The sequence below is a fragment of the Ceratina calcarata genome, unplaced genomic scaffold (assembly GCF_001652005.2).
Source record: "Ceratina calcarata isolate Rehan_Ccalc_2016 unplaced genomic scaffold, ASM165200v1 scaffold140, whole genome shotgun sequence".
Lineage (NCBI taxonomy): Eukaryota > Metazoa > Arthropoda > Insecta > Hymenoptera > Apidae > Ceratina > Ceratina calcarata.
The window spans coordinates 70,761-97,765 of NW_017135119.1; the positions used below are offsets into that span (position 1 = coordinate 70,761).

The following is a 27,005-nucleotide window of genomic DNA, read 5'->3' on the forward strand; positions in this document are numbered from 1 at the left end:
TACTAGGAGAAAAACGATGGTTATATGAAAGCACAATAGAGATTATTCAGAGAAATACAGAGGAAATGTATTTTATATTCCATGACTGGTAAATTTTCATACATTATTTTTCATACACAGTTAACAGAATAGAGATATATACATATATACACATAATATATTATTCTGTTATTCAATAGAGTTTGTCATTTTATTAATTTAATTATGAGTACAACAAATAGTCGAGTATTTTAATTTAATAATCTTCTTACAACAATTAGACAAATATTGTTTCGATGAGGGGGAGTAACATTGCACGTCATAGAATCAGTAAAATTCTTATGAAATTCCATACTAAATAAAAAGAAAATAGAGTAGACTGTAACTGTTAAATGTGATTTTAAATATCTCTCTCTAGTATAATATTAATTAAATATATGAAATGTATGTATTTACTATGATATTTGTTAGAATAATTAAAACTAAGTGTAAAATAAGAAACATAGATTTATATATAAAATTTTCAATAGATATATTATTTTAATTTGCTAGAATTATCTTTAACTAGTTAAGTAATAAATAGAGTTTTAAACTTATACGATACTTATTTAAAACTCGGCTATTTTGGTTTCGAATGCAGTTTCTTGAACAATTTTTGGGAATTTCTTTTAAAAGAACTAAACTCTGTGTTGGGTTCTGGCACATACACTCTCAATAAAGCAGAATATAATTCACGTAATTTTTAGTGTTTTCATCTCAAACCCATAGATATGTGCCGAACTCTAATGCAGAAAGTCTAATAATTCTCTTAGAAAACATTCCGAAAAATTGTTTAAAAAATAGTATCCTAAACCAGAATATCTCCATTGGCATCAACGTAATATTTACATTCATCTAAATATCTATTTTTCTACATTCTGCTGATCTTCTTTAATTTGTAAAACATTATGTTAAAAACCTGTCGAATTATTTATATCTCATCAACGCGAAGTTCTATTCTTCAGCAAATTTATAGCAATAATAACTTAATATGTATTATAAAACATAAAGCTTATATTAACATTTTATTGTATTATATGTTAGACAATAGAAAGAATATGTAATTTAGTCAAATAAAGTATCAACTGTACACGAAAAACTTTAAGAATTTTTGAATTCATGAGAAGTTCACATTTTAATGTGCTTTTTGAAAAACTAAATTATATGAACACGTAAATGTACTTACAGTTTGCCATGTATTGCTTGATCAGTTTTATAGTGAAACTGAATTATAATTTGATTCGCTGCTAGAATGTGTCGTACTTTTTGTAGTTACGAAGAATGGATTAGTCAAATTACTGTGAAAGCTATTAGAATTAATGCATATTCAATTTAGTGTTCGAGAAGGAGAAAGAGAATGTTAATGTGTATCACATCAGGTTCTAAGAACATTTGAGTCGTTTATAGTCAAATTTAGCTCACTTATCATTAATGCATACTTGGAAGGGGGCACAGAAAAAGGAGGGGTCAGAATCGTAAAAGTATATTCAGCATTCAGCAGCTTGTACTTGAGAAAATTACTCATCGTCAAGTCGTCAGGCCGCTCAGTTCGCTCCCGGCTCCGGTACGTATGTGTACAATCATCACGTGAGTAATTCCGATTGCACGACGGTAACACATCTCATTATTTCCATAAACATACACCTAACATATAATGTTAAGTAACTAATTTAGCAGTATCATTGGTTTTATGAAATAAGGAATGTTATTTAATTGAAACATTTTCATAATAGGTTCAATCATATATTAAGGAACAGAGGAGTAATAATTTTCGCCAGGAAATCATTTTCTACTGTGCGGGAACAGGTGAAGATGGTAAAAGCAAAGAGATTTGTGGTGCAGAAACATTTCCAAGGCGAACCGAAAACAACGGATTTAAAACTTGTTCAAGAGGACATACCACCTCTTCACAATGGAGGTAAACATTCGATATTTTATGTATAATTATACATTCATTTATTCGTATAACGCGCATATATCGTACAATACCGCGTGATCTGCGATCGATCGTACGATACCGATCATGCGAGTCACACTTTGGATCCCGATTTCGTAGTTTTCGCTTTATTTTATTTATATCTCTGTTTTCTCTGACTTCGTAAATACAATTGCAGCGCAACGATATCGCGCTGACAGTAAAATGTTGTGCACGTTTTATGAAGTATCATCGTTTGTACGATAACGTTATCAGTATTACATTTTTCTCGGACATATTTTATCTGTTGTATTTAATGATTTCATGTCTACAATATAAAGAGATATTTATATTATGTAACCATAGTTATTAATTACGAAGTCGTCAACTTCGTATAGGATTCATGCTGCTCATTCCTGCGTTTAATATATAATAACAATAGTTAAATGTTTCCGTCGCTTAATGATAGTGTTCGATTATTTTTAGAATATCTGGTTGAAGCAGAGTATCTTTCTGTGGACCCTTACATGCGACCTTACGTCCAGAGATACCCAGAGGGTATAACAATGATCGGCTCGCAGGTAGCAAAAATCATTGAGTCCAGAAATCCAGAATATCCAGTTGGGAAAAGAATTGTTGGCTACCTGGGATGGAGAACGCACACAGTTGTAAATCCACAGATATCCAGTAGTAGCGATGATACATTTGCCTTTGAGAAACCGTATATCTTACCTGACATAGGAGATCTCTCCCCATCGTTATTTTTAGGAGTATTAGGAATGCCAGGGTAATTATTACTATTGGATCGCGTATTTTATTGTTTCGATTAAATGTTGCAACTTCAGTAAGCACTATACGTATACTTTTTTATTCCAGAAATACAGCATATTTTGGTTTTCTAGAAATTTGCCAGCCGAAACAGGGTGAAACACTTGTTATAAGCGGTGCCGCCGGAGCTGTTGGTTCACATGTTGGCCAGATAGCAAAAAATGTTTGCGGACTGACTGTGATCGGCATTGCCGGATCGGACGAGAAATGCAAATGGCTGGTAGACGAGCTTGGTTTCGATCATGCTATTAATTACAAGAAGGGTGATATCGCGACTAGTTTGAGGGTTGCCGCGCCGAAGGGAGTCGATTGCTATTTCGATAATGTAGGTCCTACAATAAAATCAAACAGCGCTTACAATTGACGTTAATATACTTAAATATTTATATTATGATTGCAGGTGGGAGGAGATATTTCAAGTGTAGTTTTGTATCAAATGAAACCTTTTGGTCGCGTATCCGTGTGCGGGAGTATTTCTTCGTACAATGCGGATGCTTCATCACTACCAAAAACCGCGATCATTCAGCCGACAATGGTGTTCAATCAATTGAAAATGGAAGGTTTCATAGTACACCGCTGGATGAGTCGTATGTCCGAGGGAGTAGAGAAGAATCTCCAATGGATAAAGGAGGGAAAACTTCGCTATCGCGAGACTGTAACGAACGGTTTCGAAAATATGTTCGACGCGTTTGTTGGCATGTTAAACGGAAAAAATATTGGCAAAGCTATCGTCAAAGTTTAAATGAATAATATAATTTGTTTATAAAACATCGATATTAACAATAATAGAATATGTATTTTAATAAATGTGACGTGTAATTGTCATCGACAGAGTTTTATTGCAATATATTACACAGATCATAATGTATCACAATAAATAATTACATTTGGTTTTTCAATACCCGAAGGCATGATCCTTAAACCTTAGGTACATATCTTTAGGAATCGTAACGTTACGTCTAATACAACCTTACACGATACCTTACAGAAAATTTCGCAAACTTACATCCATTTCTAATTACAATATGATACATCGGTTTAGCTGGAAATTGCGCCAAAGCTTCTGGTGATTGATAAAAAATTAGGAAACAAATTTGTTGAAATTCGTGATGAGGTTTCGCATATATATATTTTTCATGACTTCGATATAATGCACAGAAACGAATAAGATAGATCACAATCATTTTTCATTGTGCAACAAGCATACGTACATATATTTGAATTCAATTTACGCAATGATATTATTTCTTCACGAATAAAACGTATGTACAAAGATAATCGCGAAAGTTCATCGACTTTTTTTTCTTCTATCGCAATTTCCTCGTTCGTGCACATTACCCTCTGTGCAGCTGCCTAAAGATTACTTTAGCTTAATAAATACGAGGCACGAATAAAATCGAGGTGCAACCACAGCCAGAATAACTCCTAATAAATAATGCGAAACGAATGACTCAGTTTTTAATTAAATCAGATTGAAGAACTTTCATAATTCAACGTAATTGTAGTATAATTAAATAATTTATGGAATTCTTAAAGTTACGCTTTACCATTTTAAATCTTCTTTATAAGTTTAAGTGATTTGGTTCAAATCAGTTGTCATAATTCTTTCGTGATTCTCATCGTGCTTTGCATTTTTATATATTTATCTTACATCTTCCGATGTGAAGAGTGAAATTACATCTACGGTCTACACAAAGATGAGTTCCACCCTTAAAAAAAGGAAACGTCGTCGCAATCGTTAAATACAAAGTGTCACGGTTGAATGATCGGAGATCAACCGAAAACTGGATCAGGTCAGAGAACGGACCTCAGGATACACACAGGAAAATCGTCTCCTCGCATCTCGACGCTACGATTCAATGCTATCGAGATTCAGAAGAATTTTCGAAGCCACCCTTTTCGATTCTCAGTTGTATACTCATTCTACGTATCGATGTATCAAACGTTTTTAATTACCCCTTAAGTGTAGTTACCTTTGAAAAATAGGATATTACCCAAACATTTTGATTTCATTTAAAACTTTAATTACAGCTTGGTCGAAGTTCGAATTATTTTTTGCCATTTATGTAGCTGTAGTTGTCAGCTACAAATAAGGTCGTATGCAATTTCTCCATTAAAATTGTTTTTATTTTAAAACGTCAAAATGATGTCAAAATCTAGCAGCATCAATGCCAAATTGAGTATTGAAAAAAAAAACAGATTTATTACTGTTTTTTATTATTTTCCCCCTAAAAGAAAATAACACAGGTCGGAGCTAGCCAGGAATCATCGTTCCAAGCTGTACGAGCTCCGTGATTGTTCAATGATTTCGCTAATTATTTACGAATCTCAAATATGTATAATATATTTAGGGTCCGAAGAATAATAAAACTTCGTTGTTCACCACTGAGCGATACTTTCATTCTTTCGTCGTTCCTTTGTGAATCCTGAATCGTGAGTGACGGTCATGTTCGATCAAACGGATGTATTCCCATCGGCGTCTCCGTTAAAATTTCATCACGTGACGTTGATCTCCTCGTCCTCTTCGTTTTCCGTCTGCTCCTCCGGCCGTTGAGGGCTCGTTAATGGACTCACATCGCTCAGGTCTATTCTCGGCCTGTCTCCATCCGCGTCGCTCAAGTCAGGATTCGGATTGTTCTTATTCGGCAACGTTTGCTCCCGAGATCCACCGGTGGCCAGCAGCTCTCTCTCCTTACTGTTCCTCCATTTCATTCGACGATTTTGGAACCAGATCTTCACCTGCGAACAGTAAGAGATTGTACATTGAGTACTGATAGAAAATTTCTGGTTTCAAATCGACTATCGGATAGACACCTAGAATTTTGTTCCGATCCGAATAACGTCGACTGAATGAATTCCTCGCACGCGCTCCCCCTTGGCTCTTAACGAGCATTAAACAAGGATCAAGCTCTGGAACTGAACGTTCCCCTTTCCGTTAACGTATCAGTGATTTCAATCCCGTATTTCATTTCGATTATCCAATGAGATCATTAAAATCTTGTTAACCCAGTAATTAATGATTTTTTTGTCACCAGATATTTAACAAACTTTGTGCGAATAGAGATTGCCATAATTTGCACGAATAAGGTGAGTAATAACCATCTTTGAATAATCACCGAGGAACCTAACGATCGAACGTTTTTCCCATTCCTCTCATACATAAAAATCTTCGTATACGAGCGCCCGCGCACCCTCCGCGATGAGGGTGGCCGAGAAGGGCGCGTCATTTTCGTATATTAAAGACCATGTATTACCGAACCGTTGAACGGGCCAACGTCAAACGCACATGAACTCTGAAAATTTACCCCTTAACCACCCACCCTCATCCCTTTTCCAGCCAAGCTTCGCCTCTTCTCCTTCGCGCTACCCTTCGCTCCTCCGGCACGTTTGTTGTTTCACGTTCACCAGTTTATTATAGCCTTAAGCTACTACGTCGAACCGTTGACCTCGGACCGCGGATTGATTTATCTAAACTGCTCCCCGAATTTTCATTGGTCGTCGGTCTGCGGGTGCACTTGACACCTTGCCGGACCCCAGAGCTTTTCCTCGGCTCGCCTTCGGGGCCAATAAGGCGTTGGACCTTGTACGGAATCGATTTTACAGTTTTCACTTCTGCCTCGGAGGGAGGATTCCGGTAATAGATTTTTTTTCTCAACGAGTTCCGAGTGACCAAGTTTTATTGATATCTCGAGGAGCAGAGAATGAAATATGTTGTAAGAAGTTGAAACGTTACGAAAGATTCCGAATAGAAACTATTTAAGAGTCATTATGTTTGTCATTCGCGCAATACATACACATTAAACTGAGACTCATTAGTAGATATATTATCGCAGCCATGATAATCTCCAAATTGACTGTCATAAAAAAAAGCGATAGTTCTTATCACCGACTGTCGAGTATTACACAGCAAACATTGATTACTTATAATATTCGATAATGAATCAGGTATACATATACTTATAAAAGTTATCTGAGGTCATTCGGTGATTACAAATTATTATATTAGGTCAGTGCGAAAGTTTCCAATAGTGTCAGATCTGGTTGTACTTCGGCGTAGATGTTTGTTTTAACATTTAGTGACAAATTTTTCGAATAAGTGTCAGACATTGATTGTGCATAAGAGTGGTTTTTCAATATGAATAAAGTGATTTCTAAATTTATTTTCGTTACTTTATACAAGTTTTGAGAGATCCTTACGTTGAAATTGTAACAGAGACATTCTGTTCGTACATCTGCACTCACCGAGGTCAATTCAAGATTACTTACACAACGATAACTAAATAATCCATAACTTCATCGAATACCGCTGTGCGAAGGTAGATAATCAGATAACGGCAATCAGGCTGAAATTCGAAAGCTTATCGGGGCTTAATAGCTGGTCATCGTTAATTGCAAAATAATAATCCCCTGCTTAGAACTGCAGCGTGAAATAGAACGGCATGCACTGAGATTATTAACACGATTTATACTATTTATAGTCGGCTGTTATTTAACGAGACGTACTATATTTATGAACGACTTTGCACAGAATATCAACAATTTTCGAAACGCGTTCAACAACGTTGTCTGCGCTTGACATCCACGTCATTATTAATATTGCTCGACCCGTGCGGCGGCGGGCCGCGCCGCGCCGAGTAGCGGGAAATTAATAAAAAGTTTATTAATATATCTTTAATATCTCGTGAAGCATTTTATGGAAAATTTTATGTTTCGCGTGCACGCTCGCTCACGGACGTGTTGCGTGCAACTGACACTGCGATACGTAAACAAATTCAGTACGTCAATGCAACGTACTCGTTACTTGCTATTTTTCAATTTTCACTATCTCTGCTTGCAGTGCTTCTCCCATATTTTTAAACAAGATAATACATTTTGTAACTTTTACATTAATTTCGGTTGTTACGTTGCTAACGAGCTGATTCGAACAATTTCATCCGTGTCTGTGCTCGCAATCGATCACTTTTCGATCGGACATCAATCACGCGTACATTGCATTACGGTGCAACTTATCGGTCGGAGGAAAGAAAATAGTAAGACGTTACGGGAAGGAAACTAGACACCAAATATTAGAACGATAAGTTGGATTCAGAATCACGCGATAGAGCGGTAAACAAATTAGATTATATCGCTTATCACTTATCGCGGCTCATTATCAGAAACAAATGAACGTAGAATTGGAATAAGTGCGGAAAACGCGAATTAGAGGTGACATGGTTAAACGAACACAGGGGAGGCGAGAAAATTACACGGATCTGCCGGGGATTAATTTACCTAAATTGTTTTCGTATTTTCATTTGCCGGCGCGTGTGCACTTGACACTACGCAGAACCCTAACGATCCGACGTGTTAATATGCTCTTTAGCAGTAGGGTAGACCGGCAGCGAATTCTCAATACTGTCACTGTCCGATTTGTGTCACGGAAAAATCCCCTACCGTAATACGATTGCGCTTGCTAGACAGTCGTTTATATCCAACGAGAACTTTGATGAAAAATAGAAGGAATACTGAGGTAAATGTAAAAATTTTCGTTCACGCCACAATTTCTACTCACTGACTTATTTTTCTATAAATTGAGGGCAATATTTCAAAATATCAGAAAAAGTAGAGAAATTGAAACATTTACTTTAGTTTTTTGCTTAAACTAAATGAAGTGCTTAAAAGTGAAATGATGCATAAGTTTGAAAATTAATATAGATGATTCTAGACAAGATTATAAAAAATTGTACGAAGGTTTTCATAACGTTTCAATAATCGATAGATGTGGGTTAGTTTTTTTGTTAACGTGGCCATTTATTTTTCGATAACCGATTTGCTAACCGGCTAAATTTCGCGGAAAATTTCACAACGTTGATCGGTTTGACAGCGACGATCCAAAGCGAAAATTTTATTTAAAAATTCTCCTCTTTCCTCCTGCACGGTTTCCGGCTTTTTCTGGTATTTTTTTTTCTTGTTTAACTCGATTGATTAAATTGGTTTATAATTCGATGATTTACTGTTCGTTTAAATTAAAATTTCGCGGAGATAATCGGAAACTAGGTACGCGCTTGCGAAATAAAACGCGAAATTGTCGTTTTTTTCATTTGGAAGTGTAAATTCGGAAAATCGGATAAAATAGAAGCTCGAACGTTCGTGTGGGTATACTCGTTTCGAAACCGTCCCAAGAAATCCGACGGTTCCAGTGAACGAAAAAGATTAGAGAAGATTTAATACTGAACTCAAGACGTTGCTCGCTTAGGGGTGAACACTCCATCGGAGGATGCTTGAAAATCAAAGCCTAAAGGGGTCGTTTCACAAAAAGGAATCAAAAAAGGGAATTCAAATAATCCCATCGATCTCTTTTTATCTCAACTACTTCTATCAGGTGTCTATAGTCTATACTACTATGCAAAACCATAATGATATTTAACAGACACATTTGTTTTATTATAATTTTTATAATAAATTTACGTAATATCAGACACTGAAGGAATTTCATCGGCATTGGGATGAATGTTTAGCGACCGGAAATTGCGGAATACATTCCAGGGAAATCAAGGATTTCGTACTTCCGTTCGTCGCCCCTCGGCAATCCTTCTTCTCCTTTTCGTTTTACGTTTTCCGAGTGGCGACGATGATTGATTGTCCCGTCAGTGGCAGACAGCTTCGGGAACTGTATAACAGAAGTAACAAAACGGCTCCACGTCCGCCGAAAAAGACGCGGAGCTTTTCGGAGTAGTTGAATCGTTTCGTTTTTCGTTATTCACACTTTACTACTTGTTTCATACGTAGCACTGTATTTAGCCAAACGTTCGATAGTTGTTACAGTTCTCACGCATTCCGTAATAAGTTGTAATCCTGTCTAACAATGTGCACAATAAAACAGTTTATCGAATCGCAGTAATTGAAATTACCATGAATAATTATCGCGCCAATAATGATTTACGATAATTCAAATCGTAATGAATCCGAACGGTTGAACTCGATGCAATAATTTCTCTGATCGTTTGACTAACTCCCCGTTTCAATTCACCCTTCTCTATAGAATCTTGTTTGATCGTCCACTTATTGACTGCTCGCTGCTACGCATTCGCGCGTTCCTTTTACCAACCCCGTAAATCGTAAATGATCCCGGACTCGATTAAACGTGTTGCCGGCACCTATAGAAGTTCAATATCCACGGTGTCAAGAACGCCATAAACTCACGCTCCTACCAATAAAAGAATATTTCTTTCCACCTTACTTCTAAATCATCCCCAGTGGTTCCGGGGAACTAAGAAGAATAAGGGAACAGCCAGAAGAGGAACGACTCGAGGAAAGGCTCGGAGGTTGCTATTAAAAAGGAAGCCGGAAATGTTTCACAGGCGGGCCTCGGGTTAAGGATCGTGGCGAAGGATCCGTAGGAAAGGATCGGGCATAACGACGACATCCGAAAGAGACGCGTTCTATAGAGTGGGTAATCGTTAAACGATTGGCTGCAACCAGCCAAGCCGGTCTCTCCTTTCGCCAAACCACCCTCTAACCCTCTCTTGTTCCCTGAAATTTCTCCTCCGTTCCGCTCCCTTCCTCGCGGCCACGCGACCGCCCTTACTTCCGCCTCTGCCCACCTACGACCACCACCCACACCTCCACCTCCGGCACCCTCTTTATCTCCCTGCGACTCACCCCGTCCCTCCTTCGTACACCCCCCGTATATATACCAAGTACGATAGGGTAGTATCGTGCGCGGCGGCGACGCCATCTGGCGCAGTTTAATAAAAGACGATCGATTATGACGTCGGCCTCAGAACTACCCCTCGGAGTCTAGCTCGCTCCCCGATCCTCTTCGGGCAGCCACCACCTATCCTCCCCTCCACGCTCCGTCCCTCGCCGTGGTTCTCCTCTGCCTTCGTTTCTCTGCCCTCTTTTGTCTGCACCCCCTCTCGACGATCTCGCTCTCCTACGCGGGAGGATTTCTTCTTTCCCCTTCGTCCCTCTTCTTCATTCTCCTTTCTACTCCCGTCCCGATCGGCTTTCTCCGAATCCCTCCTCCTCTTCCTTCCCTCCTTCTCGCTCGCGTAGTTAACCACCGTCCCTTTTTCTTCAACCCCCGTGACCATCCCCTCTCTGCTCTCCGGCACTCGCGCTACCAAGAGCGGGCCGTTTCGCGGCGGCGGGGCGCGGAGGCCGAAGGGCACGGAGGCGGAGAAAAGGGACGAGGACCGGGTGCAAGAGGGATTTTTTTCGGGGGATGAAGAGGAGCGCCGGTGTGTGCGGTCAACGGGGAAGAGGGGTGCGAGTGGGCGAAACGGTGGAAAAAAAAAAGATGGAAAGAAGGGAGGTGCGGGCACAAAGCTGCCGCGGCGCGATTCTGCAGCCGAAGGGTTGGCTGATGTATGGAAAGGAAGTCGGCTCTTTAATGGTGGGGAGGCACGCCGGATTTATCGGCGAACCGCGTTCCATCGGGAATGTTTTAATTGAGCCGGACGCCCGCTGATAAATGATAGTGTTAATCCGTTCATCCTTGAATACATACCGCGCTTAATTGCCGCCCTGAGAATCATAGCTCCAGTTTCATCTACTCATCATTTGCGCTTATTAATCGAATGAATTGTACCCATTAACTAATTTTCTAAATGTACTACATGCTTTTTATTGCCTCACGTTTTTTTGAGTCGGTTCACTCCAGCAGCAGCCTCAATGACCAAACGATTTCTATACGATTTTTTTTAGTATCAATCATTTGGTAACGATATTTTATGTACTGAAAAAGTCTTGTTTCTTAAATATAAATCATCACATATTTATCGTTAATGGAGTATCAGATTTTATAGATACGATTCATTGATTTTGGGGAAAGAGGGTGCGAAAGAGAACGATTACGACGGTTTTTAGGTAGGGTACGAGTGGCGAATTTGGAATTTGTCCACGTGCGGATAGTATAACGTGTTACAGCTGTGAGTGGCTACGATCTGGCACGAATGGGGAGTGATATTTCCGGGCGAAATGTCGTGCCGAGCGATACGAAACCCATTCGACTCCGATGTGTGAAGATGTTCCAAGCCCGATTTAAAGGATGTGACAGCGGGAGTCAAACGATCTCCCGGTTGTCATTTTAATAATTGTACCTTATTAAGAGGCTGATACTCAAGTTTTTAATTCTTCTATGACAAAAGACATTTGCACAGGATTCGAAAGATACGTAGGAATGATTGATATAAGAAGACAATAGAATCAGTGAAATCTGATACGAGTGAATTTCTTATGGGTGTTAAAACTCTGTTTGATTTTTTCGACTTATCGGTCGCGAGATGGACATCGCGTAAAGTGATTAAAGTTAATTCGCAAAAGGACGAATCTATATGCATACCGCGGTATTGTATATTCATGATTTCTTAGTTCGTCTGAGGTGGCCGGGGGTGGCAGGTCGCTTTCTCAAAGTAAAATCCATAATGCATGAGGGTCCACGGGCTAAGCCGAACAGCTTAAAGCCGTAAGATATTGCGCGACGTTATATTCATGTTATGCCCTGTAAGAGGCAGCTTTTGTTTTTAATATCCATCGCAGACTGTACTACGGCGAGTTTAGGGTAGCGTTATGACCAACTTCCTTGATGCCCCTCGCTTAACTCCAGATTTCGTTCGACGAAAAGATCAACAACGTCGGCCAAGAAAATATTTATACCTGCGTATCTACTTCTATCATATTCTCGTATCATTGTCGCGTGTCTATGTATAATAGACAGCTACTCAAAACGATTTCTGTTTGACTCTTTTCTGCATTTAAGGATGTATTGGCTATACAGTCAATCCCAATAGTTTATGTACCTTAGAAAAACGCATTTCCTATAATTAAAAAGAAATCAGACGTCGGAAGAAGAATGCTAATAATAAATAGCTACGTGCTAAAAAGNTAGTGTTTTATTAGAATGATCACAGTGGAACTTAAACTAGAAGAATTCTTCTTCGTGTCGAGTAAAGTAACGAAATTATGATGAATTTGAGAATAAATAATAATGTTATAGTTGTCTGACAGTCTTATGCATTTCTGTATTTCATTATAAAAATGAATTGAGACCGAAGTACAAATGATGCAATGGTATCATACAAGTGGCTACAAGCCCGAAGAGAGAGAAATTTGATAATAATTTGATGAGTGAAACATCGACAGAAAACGGAAACGGTGAAGCAGGCAATCAAGATCGTGAAACATTCTCAACGTTGATCAGGGAGGAAGATTGACTACCGGGTAAATAACGGGGTGGTCTTCAGACAAAGTACGATGAGGGATTGTTCTAGGAAAACGTTGTCCAAAGTAAACTTAACCCAGAAGCGGTCCCTAATGGCTACAAATTGATTTAACCGACGGAATCCGGGGAACTCTATATTCCGGTGAAACGCAAGCCTAATGGTCGATCTATCTAACGTGTCAGTGTCAGTTTCATGGGAAGAAGCACGGTGCTCATCTTATACACATGGACCGAGTCTATTCACTAATCAAATACAAACGTAAACGTATTTTTAAACAAACTTTATCCCAGTTGTTACAATGTTAATTTTATTTTTTAATCACGTTCTAAGTTAAATTACGTCTCCCTGTAATTCGAAGTTTATAATAAAATGGAAAAGAGCATGGGTAACTGGTTCATGGCATTAATGTTTTTAATTATCTTCTTCAACTTACGTTAGCCTCTGATAATAATACGTATTCACGAAGGAGGATTAAGAGAACAGCGTTGGCTGAGAGGTATCGTTTTAACCGAATTTAAAATCAGAGATTAAGGGTGCGTCGAAAGGAGGAACTCCTTTTTTTCCAGCGAAATCTAAATAGGCTGTCAGTAGCACCAAATGCGAGCCATTCTTCGAGCGTCCTTCATAATTCGCTAAATCTCCAAAGCGTCTCCATCACTCGAGGTGTAGCCCTCTCGCTTCGAAGATAAAGAAATAAGGAGATGAAGAATAAGGCTGAAGGATGCGTTTTAATTTACCGTTCTCCGCGATGTTTGAAGAAATTTCCATTATCGAATCAAATTAACGCGATCGTGCTCTGCTTCCCTTATATCTATCAAAGGGCAGATTCAAGATTGACATAAATTGTATGAAAATACAGACTGGAAATCAGAGTTATTATTAGCAAGCATACACATCCATTTCGAATGGACACAATCAGTTTTGATGTTACACGTGTCTGACAGTTAAATGTTTGAACGAGGCTAAATAAGAAGAATCGTCGTGAAGCGCTGTCATTTCTGATTATTAAAAATATAACAAGCCCTCCGGTCGTTCTTTTTTACTTTCCTCCCTTGCTTCCGTCTGTCTAACGTCTTGAGCACAAAAGTGGCTGGCTGCTCTTAATTCCGGCTAATTTAAGGTCGACGAGTTGATGAATTCTGCCCAAAGGCGATACGGACGGTTCTGACGTGATACTGTGCTCGCAACGTCCCTTTTCACAAAATCGAAACACTTTTTCTAACCATTCCTCTATATTGAATTTAACAAAACCCTTTCACTTCGTACAAACTGGTATTCTTTTAAGTCTACAAATTCTGCTCTCTCCGATATTTAATATTATTCTGAAGAGGGAAATCTCTTTATGTAATATTTTACGAAAAGATAAGGAAAACCGATGAACCTGTTCCTAGCATATATGTAATCACGTAAAAAATTAAAAACTGAAAATGAATATTGACGTCAGTGCTCGGCGACGTGGGGGATAAGAGGAAGCTGGGGTAAGTTATTAAGTATTTAATTTTTCTGTAAAAAGCCCGGCGATAGATGAACGTCTCCCTGTTGCTAAAGGAATCGAGAGGAACAGAGACGAGGATACGGTTCGGGAAGGAAAAGGGTGAGTTTACTCACCATCACTAATTACTTTAGTCATCTCCCTTTAACCCTCGACGTCCCTCTTAAACCCACCCTCGTCATAAACTGTAGTGAAGGCTCGAGCACTGAGTGAAACGTTGCCTTTCGCCTTTCTATCCGGTACCGCGTCCTCAAGATACTACCCTCTCAGAAAAGCTTTATTATTATCATCCACCCGTTCACCGCAAGTCTTTAATTAAATCTCAGGAAAGATCCATAAAACCGGTATGATTACAAATACGATCGACGACGAAAAAATCCGAAAAACTGTCTGCAAGATTCCATTGTACTTTTTTAGAATAAAGATTACTTTTCCTAACTCCTATTAACGAAATTTTAAGCAATCACTAGTTTTCCTCGATTATATCTTTTCTCACAAAGTTTTTAATTAATAATAATTGATAACGCGACTTAAGAAGTGAAGTCATTAGAGTAGATCATTCGACATCTGTTGCGGCTGATTGTAAGTATTATTAACAGAGGCAGAAGTGAGGAAGTTCGGGAAGAAGAGAAAGCCATCATCGGACAATAATCGCTTTTATGGGTGTTCATGTGGCGAACCGTGATATTAGATAGCAGCCAAGTGTGCAGAACCACGCTTCTCAGATCGAATACTCAACGTGCCCTCCAACAACTTCGAAATTGTTCTTCTTCCCTTTTCCTGTTTCATTTTCTACGTGACAATATAAACATTTAGCGTCTGGGAAAAACTGTGCTCTGTCATTCGGCTAACGAAATTAGTATTTCTATTAAAAAAGGAAGAACTCATTATTTCCTACAGTAAATTGCGTAACTACAATTATTTCAAAGTACTGTCAATATATGAAGTTTTATGCTACAACAATGGAATCTCTGGAATAAACGAAATTGTCGTAGTTCATTTATCTACCCATCTCATTATCCCTATAGACTTTTGTGCGTTTATGGAAAAATTGTTTGAATCAAATATTGAATATGAAATATCAAAAGTTGCATGCATGTCGTTGAATCTAAATCGCACATTGTGAATACGACGTTTTACTATTTGTACAAAAATTCGAAATCTAATTAATGAAACCTGTACAGTAGAATCTTTACTATTAAGAGTAAAATGCGAGCTTCTTAAACTCGCTGGTCACCATCAATTGTCCCATAGCTAATTGAGGAGAGAGAAGTTTAAAAAGCGTAGGGAGACAAAGGAACCCTTTGTATGCGGACTGCGGATTCGCGAAGACTGTCAATTTACTCCAACTCCAAAGAACCGGGTGCACGTAGACGTCGACGGTTTCGTGTGTGTCTGCAGATCTCCGTGCAGGTGTGCGTGCGGTCCTTAGATTTTCTCGTAAAACCACGAGCGGAGTGGGCCTCAACCAATGGCAGTGAAGGCATGGCGCTCGAGGTGTGAATTATACATGAGAATATATCCTTCCCGTACCCTTTACTCTCCCTCTGCGTCCTCTTTCACCGATTCCTGATCCCGTCTCCCTCGGTCCGGCCCTTCGCTAACCAATGGTTATCTCTTACCCTTATTTGCGCCTCGTCTACATACGACCATATGGTCGTAGCTATGCAAAATGTATCGTCCCGACGTCGCTATGCAGCGAATACAGAACGCATCGGTTTCGCTTTGAAGAGGACAATCAAACAGTCGCAGAGGCGAGACCCATTTTTACGCGGGATTCATCTTTATGAATAGAAAAGATTAATTATGAAAATGAGATCGTTCCGCTTTTCTGTCTCGTAAGTGGAACAATGAATTTTCCCAGTGAATCTACGAGAAAGAGGAAGCGATTCCGTGGCGGAGGAAGTTAGTTTTAGGAAACAAAATGAACGAAAGCACATCGCCGCACGCATCGCCTGGCGCAGGAGTGCGGATCGGGAAACTACGCTCATGAAATCAAATGAAACTAACTTACAGTGCCATTTTCTGGGCATCGTTTAGTTTCATTAGCGTCGCCGCAGCGCAACGGAGCGAAACCCGGCCTGCTACCGACGGCGACTTGCAGCGCGTCGATGTGCTACCCTACACACGATTCACTGGGTGTGTACGTGTGCAGCTAATGAACTGGCATCGCCCGATTAACCCCGAACCGGGGGTATTATATGCTCTCTAGTTCCATGTGCACCTATGCCATTGCTCTTTCTCTCATGTACACCGACGCGGCGCGACAATACCTCGTGCGATCATCTACGCTTCCGAGCGAAACTTTCAAATTAGTTACTTCGAACACATCTTTATAAATAAATCTGTCTCTCGAATAATTTGTTATAACGATAGGAAATTGTGAGATTGCTTGCTTGTAGTAACGATAAAATCGTTGATTAGAGTTCTAAAAGAAAATGATCGTGTTTCGTCGGGATTTCGCTCGATACTTTTATACGAATTGCCGTCGTTGCGATTCTTGTACAATGGCTAAGCTATAAACGCGTTACGATTGTTGAAATCGCTTCCCGATCGCTTTATCGCCTCGGAAACGTGTAAAGTAATTTAAAGTAAGACGACATCGAAATCGATTGCTTTTATGATGTTGATTCGATGTTCTGCTCGTTGCTAATCGAACTGATCTAATCGGATCTGCATCTATGCTAATTCAGAAATCTGTAAAGTTCATAAGCTGATTTCATCGGCACGCGTGAATTCGTCTGGCAGAGAACGAACATTTAATCTCTCTCGATTCAGCGAATAGAAGTGCAATGAAAAGAGGAAGCAGTTTCATCGCTGAATTAAGTGTTCCGTTAAGAGTAGAAGCTTTAATAAGGTCATTAATCGTCAGCAGTGAATGCTGAATGGAAAAGCTTCATCAGAACTCAAACTTGGATATCAACCCTTAAAGGAGGTTTTGTTCATGACTCACGTATGTATATTCGTTTATAATTATTTATGATATATTTCTGTCTTTTGATATCATAGAAAATCCAAATTTTTTTAAAGAACTATTGTTGACTGAAAAATTCGTCAGATATTAAATACCGTTTGAACCCCTAACTAGTTTGTTAATTTTCTACATGAAATCCGTAGCTATGCTAACGAATTAGCTTTGCAATTTATCGGTAATTGTTTCGCGTAAACCCGATGGGCAAAGAACTGTTCGTTTCGCTAATAAATTAGTACGCTATTAAGATCGTTAAATGCGGTACTAAGCATCACTCTGGCCATTCACAGCTACGGAGGCAACCGCTTCATCGTGACAAGCCTATACACGTATTATAATACACACAAGTTTACCTGAACCTGGCATATTTGATGCCATTATCTCGCATAATCATTATTACCCACGAGATTGTTCAATTTACTTCCTTAACCAATTAACATGCATGACTCTCTACGCTCCGATCAAACGCATTTCTATTTATACTTCTATAATTATTTAGAAGTAGTATAATAAAATATGTTTAGCATTGTCTCTTACCTGGGAATCCTTGAGACCAAGTTTCTCAGCCAATTTCTTGCGGTCCGGTTTGCTGATGTACTTCTGCGTCTGAAACCTCTTCTCGAGGCCACGTCTCTGGAGGTCCGAGAAGACTGCTCTTCTCATCATTCCTCGTCGAGGTTTTCCGCGGGTGTTCGTCGCCCATGGAAACACGAGACCCGTGCTCGTAAAATCGCCTAAACTGCCTTGGATCGCACCTGGAAATGCCGTCCCACCACCTGGAGTACCAGGATGATGTCCTCCAGTCCCGGAGCTGGCGACTGTCAATTACATACGTTTCACATTAAAAGTCAGATTTGGATCTTAGATAATTATCTTCTTAGATAAAAATTTGCATCAAATCTCGCGTTGAAATAAATAGTTTGCTAGATTTTATTTCTAATCGCTAGGCTCACGCGATTGATCGTCATCAAATTCTTTGAAGGAACAGAAAGTATTTTATTATAACAGCGATAGTTAAAATTCATCGGTCGCGCGTGAAAAGCCCGGGTACGATAGTAATTGAATCAAAATCGTCTAATAACGAACGGGCAATTGAATCTCCAGATCGTGTCTGTACAATATTGCCAAGCTGAGCATGACAGTATTATCTGCGCCGATGATATTTGCACGCACTTGTTGCATGCGTGCGTTTTGCTTGTGGCGGTGCATGTACATAATATGGTAGTGCTTTCGCTGCACTTCATATGCACTCCATGTCCCATACGAGCCTACCTATAACAAGATATTCGATAAACCCGTGGCCGTGCACGTGCCCGCGCGTTTATACGCCCGGGCACCATGTGCGGAAGTTTCGGTTTTAAATGTTCATCGAGGCCGTGTTTCCGGCTCCCGTACGGATTGTTTATTAACTTTTACCCGAAATAAATATGCAACAAAGAATATTAGAAAAAAAATAACAACGAATAGAGAAATCTGGTTTCGACGAGCATTCGCAATACGACAATTATGCGTGTTGCTAATTATTAGTAGCGAATTAATTATGACACGCGGTAATATCGAAATAATGTTATTCATCTACCTGTCAAATACGGTCCTCTGTAGAATAATTGTTGTATCGTGTGATGTGCGTTCGGTGGCAAATGACGCTGCGGCGGCTGATGACTCGGTCTGTGATAAGGATGATACGCGGCTGGTCTGGCGATCGGTTTCGCTATGTTGTAATTGGCAGAATTTTGCAGATTTTGCAAGAACGCTGGTATCGCTTCCGGCGGTAGACCTTGAAAACTTTCTGCAAAAATACAAAACGTTTCGCTGATTAATAATAATTAAAACAGACAAATGATTGTTGTCAACAACGAAACGTACAATAAGAAATTCTAGTTAGACTGGATAATAAGTCGGCTTATTCGTAACGTTTGACTTAACGCGGAGGCAAGACGGGAACACGATTCTTCACGGTCGAATTCCCCGTGAAACGCCCAAGGTTCCGGATTTTCGCACGACGGAATGCTCAAGTCGTTGTATTCCTTGCGATGCATAATTCGAGCTGACACCCCCGACTAAACCCTCCTCAACAGCTTCAGGCAAAGCCCAACCTCTTGTTGACGCACGCTTCAACACCTCCAGAGTAAATACTCGGAATATTCGGTACGCGAGAACCGAAGATAGATATATCCAACCATTCGCGGTTGATAAATGCTCGCGATACAGTTTCAAAAGATCTAAGAGATCGCAGATCGCTTTAAATACGTATTGACAGAAATTGGAAAAGTCTATCATAATCGAACTATCGAAAACTTGTACACAGACGATGAGTCCCGGTCTATCGAAAATAATATATGGGAACCTACCACTTGTTTATACAGACCAAAGAGGGTTCGTGATTTGACACGTTTTAACATATTTTTTCGGCCAAACCACCACGCCCAATTTACCCGAGAAAAGAATAGGAGGAGACAGGCGAGGAAAAGGTGACGTATTTGAAAATAATAAAATAATAGAGAGCCAGGGACGAGCGTATGTTCCAGCAGGACCAAGAAGCGAGAACCACACGGAGAAAGGAAGGTTTGCCTTGCGTTCCAGCCAGACAATGCTATAACAATGGCCCATACACGACGTCCTATTGTGCCGATGTACCCCATAAAATACTCATCGCCTTTTATCGTTGTTTTCCTAGCCAGCCAATAAGAGGAGCAACCCCGGTCGGGATCGCAAACCCTGGCCAACTAATAACGGCTTAACCTCCAACGGAAACATTGAATGGAAATCGTTTTTTAAGCTGCTCCACCTCCTTCTCGTTATTCCCTTCGCAAACCGTATATCTTTCTTGTATCTCGTCCTGTTCCTGTCCCCGTCGCACGAGAACCGAGAAGATTAAGCCTCGCAAAGCCCATCGAGCATATCCAGAGCGGTTCGCGTGTTGTTACAGTTGTAGAGCTGCGCTTTTTTTAATGCCTGGGCTTAAAGACTGCCCATTCCTCTTTCTGCACCCTCCCGGGGTTCGATCCACGGTATAACCGAGCTACAGCGTATCGGTGGTTATTCTTTGGGATTAGACTATTTGATGCATTATTAAGTAGACACCGCTGCAGGTTTCCCGATGAATGGGGAGCCTCGACGATTTATACAGGGCAGAAAACGACCACGGTGTTTCACGGCACAGTTAGCTAATAGAGGAACCGTGTTTGTCTTAGCGCATGGTTAACAGGCTGACGTCCTACGGTCGTTTATTAAACATCAAGACGCAATTCTATACCTTTCCGTTTGTGATGTGAAATTCGTTACTTGAAAATCATGCTTTCAACGGTCTGTAAAATAGCTTCGATAATATATTGTCTCTAACGAGAATGAGAGGAAAATAAAACTGCACAAGTTACACGCGGTTCGTCATTCATCTAAATCAGTCTCGCGTCGTGTCACGTTCGATATCGAAAAATATCAATAATAGCGACAAACAACAACGAGGAACAACGGGGGTGAAGAGGACAGAAGTCGGCGGTGGGACGAATGAAAGCGCGGCCGCCCCGGACGAGGGACGGAGCGCGAGCGTAACGCAGGCACCGACGCGGGACAGAGATGAATGCGAACAAAGCGAAAGAGTGCGAGGGCCTGGTAAATCGCACAACGATTGGCGAAAATGCTATTCGAAATTTAACGTCGCTCTCCCGTCAAACGCCCATCCACTCCAGACCGTGCACCCGAGCCCCCGCCACACTCTGTTTCAACTGTTCCCCAACCCTCTCTCGAGCGTCCACGCTGCCACGGCATTCGTTCCGCGGCGTCGATGAATTTCGAGTTTGTTGCCAATCACTTTTTCGCGCAATTATTTCACAACATTTCGACATGACGTACAAAACCGAGCGGATCGCACACGACGGTACCGCCGGTCATTGGCGAGGGGGTGATTTCGGGGGTTGGCTCGCACCAAGAGGAGGACAGAGGGGGAGGGGGAGGAGGAGACAGCTCGCGGACGTTGGAGGGTCTATCGGAGGCGATGGATTCACGCAAGAGGAGTGGCGCGGTGGGGAACGGGCCGGAGGGGAAGGTATGTAACACATGCACGTGGCACGGTCAATGCATCCCGCTATCCGACAAATGCATGAAACATCCCAACCCCCACCGATATTTCGAGCGCACCAAATTTCCCCGACCACTCTCCGATTCTCTCTCTTTCTCTCTCTCTCTCTCTCTCTCTCTGTCCGAACGTTAACTTCTGTCCTTTTCTACCGTGGACGCATGCATGCAATCCGCCGATGTTAAATGCAACATTTGCCTCTCCACCTATCTACCTTCGTCCCCTCCCTGATGAACCATCTCTCGTTTCTCTCTTTCCGTCCCGCTCCAGCTTTCAGGGTTGCCTACCTGCTACCATCTCGCTATCGTGGTCCGCGCGGCGTTTATGTATTTATGGTATGTGCATGAACTTTATCGACTCGTGTCAATCACTTGTTAGCGGTAGGGAAGGGAGGAAGAGAAAAAGAACGACGGGGATGCAAGAGATTGTATGTATGGTTGATGTACACTGAAGTGCTTCCGATACGAGCTGAGTTTTTTACATATTTCAAGAATGAAGGAAACAAACTTCGATCCATTGCTGTTGAAACGTTTTCATAACTATACCAAGTACTTATGTATTCTTACACTGAAACTACTGAAATTGAGATAATACAGTTAGTACTTTATGACAAATAATAATTTCGCGTACTGTCCCATGACGCTAGCGCGTCGCCGTATCGGCGGTAAGTAGTCACGGTCAGTAATAGGTCAGACGAATTTCGCGTCGCCGGAATTACAGTGAATAATAAAGAAAGCGCGTTAAGAGGCACGGTAATACATCATTGGATTCTGCCGCTTGTCTAATATTATAGGCACCAATCGTAAGGGCTTAATATTGGGGTGAAGGTAAGTGGCGGACCAGCTGACGTCCTGCTCCACCCCGCACGCACGCTGCGACTCGTCTTGAGGGTGTGCGGATGAGATTTAGGGACCGACGACAGAAGTCTGCCGGCGACACTGATTTGTGGTGAGCTTTGTTTCAACACTCTAAACGCTTAGGAGATGACTAAAGATTCTACTGATGCGATCGTCAATCTAAATCTTCCCACTCGAACTTAATCTATTATCCGCGACGGATAACTTTGTTTAATTAAAGATGATGTATCTACTTTACGATCTGATAATAATATTCTATTCAACGGCTAACAGTCGCCTAATTTGTTTTCTGTTTTTTGTAAAATAAAGAAACGAGAAACGTGTAGACGGAAGATTGATTCTCCTGTTCTAAGTAAGGGGATCTCATGATACGTCTTTCTTTTTTCTTTCAGTGTCCTAAGAAAAGAACGTACGTACAAACATCCGTCAATTTGACGGCCTCGTGGTCCCAGGCTAAAAAGTCTACTTGTACGGCCGATCGTAGAGTATACTAAACTGACTTAAGCTTACGTAGAGAGTCTGCCGCGTGCGGTAAATACACGTCGAGGAAGTGAAGTTATAATAATTACCCGAATGCGGTCGCCTGTCATGATTGCCACCAAGTATAGCGTTGACGCTGAACTTGAGCTGTGGCTTCTCCTTCTCCTGGATAGTCCTGCATGCGGGTCCTAAGCACTGCTCGTCCCCGCAGGAACAGGCAGTCGTTCTCTCTCCCGTTCTGTCGACGACACGCTCGACCACCGCCTCTCTCTCCCCTTGAATCGTCATCTCATCGGACGTGTGCATGACGTTTCTGCATCCAAGGTCGTACCGCCTGTCCGGATGTAACGCCGTGACGCGTTCGCCCCCGAGGATCCCGTCTTCCTTTTCCCTCTCGCCTTGAAGCCCGGCGTCCATCTCGATCCCGTTCGGGTCTTCGTCGACGTTCGAGTTGCACGAGTCCACCGCCGAGCTCGATTGGTTCTCGATCCTCTCGTTACAGAGCCTCTCCATCGCGCAGAGACGATCCATGATCATGTGCCCGTCGATCCTTTCGCTGTCGACGTCCACGTACATGGTCTGACTCCTCTCCATCCCGTCCTTCTCGCGCACGATGTGCATGATCCGATCGTTCTGACGGTCGATCCGGCCGACCGGTCCTCTCTGGTCCCTGCAGTCGATCACGGTGTTCACTGGACGATCGGAAGAGTCACGCGACCCGGCCGACAACCGCTGGTCCAGCTGGTCTTGACTCGTGCTCGAGGGCGAGATCTTCTCCCTGGAGATCCTCAGGTTGGCTTCGCACTCGCGCTCGCGTTGTCTCGCCACCAGGCTGGCCGCCCAATTCAAGGTCAGACTGGTAAGATCGGCACCGGGCGACGTCTTGCTCTGGAGCAAGTTCTCCATCAAAAAGGGCGAGGTCATTGTACTTTGTTGCAGATTCTTCAGCATCGCCGCTGACGAAGGGAACATATTACGCTCCCCTGGACTGATCCTCCCCTACTCCTTCCCACTGATCGGTTCGTCTTTCTGTCGGTCACGAGATCTAGTTATTCTTGTCACGAAGTCTGACGATTATGAAGCTTCGTTAAAATTGTTCTTTCGATATGATCATACTTGGTCTTCGACTAATCTTCTCATAGCACTACGGTTACTATTCGTCCAAGTACTTCTACACAATTTGACGAGCGATAAGTCCGTTACGAATCTCCGCGCGTTGTCAACGAGCAACATCGATGATGATCACGATTCTCGCGATCGACATTCCTTCCCTCGTCACATTTACCAGAACGTACGAATTTCACTGTAAGTCGTTCCTCGATCCATTCGCGCGGTTTCTCCTACGGTGATCGATCCTTCCCTCAGTCGATGCACTCGATCACAGAGCGTGTCATTCCGCGGTATCACTTCGAATCACAAAGCCGACCTGTAACGGTACACACGGGACATTTCGCGTGGCGCGCAAGGAACCAGCCGCACGGAACTGTCACAAAAGCGGTTACGGTCGAGGAAGGAACGTGCGTTTTCGGCAGCGGAATGTAAACTGACGTGCATGCGAGCGCAGAGACAGCCCGTGAAAGAGGGATAGAGAGACAGGGGTAGAGAGCGAGCAATGACGAGGAAGAGGGAGATAGCGAGAGGGAGAGAGAAGGAAGGGGTTCTCGGAGTGTGGCAATGCAACGTGAGAGCGTGCAACCCTCGAATGAAAGCCGACAAAGGCATATAGCCAGCTCTCCTGCCCCCTCCCGTTCACCGCTCAGATTCTCGAAACAGCTCCCTTTAACGCATAGGCAGCGGCACAGGGTTGGAGGGAGACGAAGGAGCGTGTTACTCTGTACCCTTGCCACCTCCCAGACGTTCCACTCCTCCGAATCTCGGCGTTGCGACCCTCCTCGCACCCCCCTCTCACCGACCGTTTCCCTCCTAGGTGAGATAATACAGACTATAAGCCGAGCAATTCGGGGTTTGGCTCGCTCGGTAATGCCGTAATAAAATCATACTCCCATCAAACGGCGCTGCGCGTACCCTCTTTAAAGGTAACGGAAGGGAGGCGAAAGGCGGGAATGGGAGCGGAGCCGAGGTTGCGAACGAAGGTGGGATGCGCGGGACGACGCGGCGAAAGTTGAAGCAAGGGTGGTTCGGCAAGTAGCGAGGGTGGAAAAAAGCTAGGAGATTCTCTCGCATTCCTTTGGTCCTAACGATTGAATTTTATTTGACGAAGCGGACCGGCACCCCGTCCAATCGGCTGTTCCGAGGGTAGTTCGTGGCCACGCCTATACGCTCCTCCACCGCGTGTTTTCTCTCTCATTCTTCCACCCCGTTCTTACCCGGCTCTCGCTCGCTTTCACCCTCCGAGCCCTTCTTTTTCTCACCCCTACGCTACGAACACATTATTATAGTTTATACGTATACGCGCTCTTGGTACATCCTTTTCGCTCTTATATTCGTCCCGTTTATCCAATGGCAGGGGGTTGCCGAGCGGTTCTCTCTACACCCTTATCAACATTATTATCTCTCACTACTATCGATGCGGCGCGGCGCGGTGTAGGTATGCGCGTCGTTTTATCAGTGGTTAGGTACCGTGCCGCGTGTCTATTGCCAGTACACGTCTACGTGTATTGTACGCGCGCCTGTGGACGTGGCCCCGTACGTGTCCTACGAGATCGTTTTGTGCAATGTGATTTTCTTGTAGGTATAATTATAGGTACCGGTGACGCCCGCCGAGCCGCTTTTCTTCGGATTTAAACCGGCGCTCGAACGATTATACAAACCGGCACGATAACAACGATTATAATAATAATAATAGTAATGGTATTAATAATAATCAGTCCCGGCACTGGCTTGGCAATCGTCCACGAACGACCTGGCAATCGACTCAAATGTTTTTCTCAATTATCACCATTACTGTTTCACGTAATTGCTAGATCGAGATAACGATACGAGCGTCTGTCTTTGAAAAAAGAAATTCTCTGGTAGAACTAGATTTGGAACACACTCGAACATGCCTACGATTAGCCTAATTTCGTGTGGGCTGACGCGGTTGTCGTGGTATATACAGAAATCGTAGCGTTTGTCCGGCGGAAGTGTCAGTAGGGTTAATTGAACTAACGATAGTAGCGGTTTCCGGGGTTCCGCGTTGTCCATACAGCAGAACAAGGAGATCGTAATGCAAGTTAGTGAGCTAGTGCACTAAATCTTGAACGATCGTGTCGAAGACAGGGACGCGGGCCACCGCGCACGTATTACTTTTCAACGGGTCATACAAACACGGTGAAATAACGATAGAAGAAAATAAGAAGCGGGCAAGCTTCTTTAAACTCGAAAGAGCGAATGAGAGGAAACGGGAGAGCAGAGACGACGACGTTGGTGCGGGTGGTTTCGAGACTCAAGAACATTTCGGGGTTTAAGTAGAATCGTCGTCGCGAGCAAAGGGCTCGGAAAACAGGAAGGGTGGGTCCATCGATGCTGGTTCTCCGACTTTTTCTTACACGATTTTCCCAGTTTCTACAGTCCGCCGTCCACCGGCGGGGTTGCTCGCGCCACGTGGTGGTGGAGAACGGAGCAGCCAACGAGAGCGTGCTACGAGCCACCCTTTCCTCTCGATTCGACCCCTCGCACCCCCATGGGATGCCACGGCCACGCCTACCCTTCGGAATCACCTCTACCTCGTCGACGTCACGACTTATCACCCTCTCAGCGTGGATGGTGGTGGGTGCCTCGTGTACGAAGGGGCTCTCGGGGGTTGGCGGCGGCGGCGGCGGCCGGAGAGGGTGGCGAAGTGAAACGAGAAAAGAGAGGGGCACCAAGCTAGGCGATGCTCGAAAAAGAGGAACCGAAGGCGGTTGGGTAGGAAAAAAATAATGAAATGAACATCGCGCGGCTTCCCGATGGTGGAAGGATCGTGGAATTATTATAAGAGTTCCGGGGTTGAGGTTGCCTCGGCTAATATAAATTGGAGACCGATTATTCGGGGTGGCTCCGCAAAAGTGTCTCCGGGGCGAGGGGTGGCTATTCCCCGAGACCGGGAAAAAGATTCGATTTGTACCTACCAGAACCGTGCCAGATAATTATTCATTCATTCAACCACCTCGGAATGAGATATCAAAGTTTCAAAATAGATGAGTAATATACCGTCTTCTGGTGCGAAACGATGAATGTTTTCTT

At 42.5% G+C, this 27,005-nt stretch overlaps 2 protein-coding genes across 4 annotated transcripts; one reads left to right on the top strand and one right to left on the bottom strand.

Annotated features, from left to right (window-relative positions):
* Nucleotides 1–1,472: 1,472 nt before the first annotated feature.
* Nucleotides 1,473–3,660, top strand: LOC108629992 (prostaglandin reductase 1). Of its 3 annotated transcripts, none has more exons than XM_018033049.2 (5): nt 1,473–1,582; nt 1,752–1,936; nt 2,420–2,720; nt 2,810–3,086; nt 3,162–3,660. In XM_018033049.2, the coding sequence occupies exons 2-5, from the start codon at nt 1,831–1,833 to the stop codon at nt 3,501–3,503; spliced, it is 1,026 nt and encodes a 341-aa protein (XP_017888538.1). In that variant the 5' UTR covers nt 1,473–1,582; nt 1,752–1,830; the 3' UTR covers nt 3,504–3,660. The 3 variants fall into 3 exon arrangements, with proteins under 3 accessions (XP_017888538.1, XP_017888524.1, XP_017888530.1); XM_018033035.2 differs by having other exon boundaries at nt 1,545–1,605; XM_018033041.2 differs by lacking the exon at nt 1,473–1,582 and adding an exon at nt 1,585–1,674.
* Dbx (homeobox protein Dbx) lies at nt 3,581–24,516 on the bottom strand. The gene is made up of 4 exons (XM_018033014.2): nt 22,931–24,516; nt 19,009–19,218; nt 17,967–18,247; nt 3,581–5,500 (listed from the first exon to the last, which is right to left on the bottom strand). The coding sequence occupies exons 1-4, from the start codon at nt 23,811–23,813 to the stop codon at nt 5,258–5,260; spliced, it is 1,617 nt and encodes a 538-aa protein (XP_017888503.1). The 5' UTR covers nt 23,814–24,516; the 3' UTR covers nt 3,581–5,257.
* Between the last annotated feature and the right edge of the window lie 2,489 nt (nt 24,517–27,005).

Excerpts from the sequence above, each read along its gene's own strand:
- LOC108629992 (XM_018033035.2), top strand. Across the intron at positions 1,937-2,419 it reads ACCACCTCTTCACAATGGAG|AATATCTGGTTGAAGCAGAG; the intron begins GTAAACATTCGA and ends GATTATTTTTAG. Across the intron at positions 2,721-2,809 it reads GGAGTATTAGGAATGCCAGG|AAATACAGCATATTTTGGTT; the intron begins GTAATTATTACT and ends TTTTTATTCCAG.
- Dbx (XM_018033014.2), bottom strand. The coding sequence starts at position 23,813 with ATGTTCCCTTCGTCAGCGGCGATGCTGAAGAATCTGCAACAAAGTACA. Across the intron at positions 18,248-19,008 it reads CAGAGGACCGTATTTGACAG|TCGCCAGCTCCGGGACTGGA; the intron begins GTAGATGAATAA and ends TGTAATTGACAG. Across the intron at positions 5,501-17,966 it reads TTGGTCTCAAGGATTCCCAG|GTGAAGATCTGGTTCCAAAA; the intron begins GTAAGAGACAAT and ends TACTGTTCGCAG.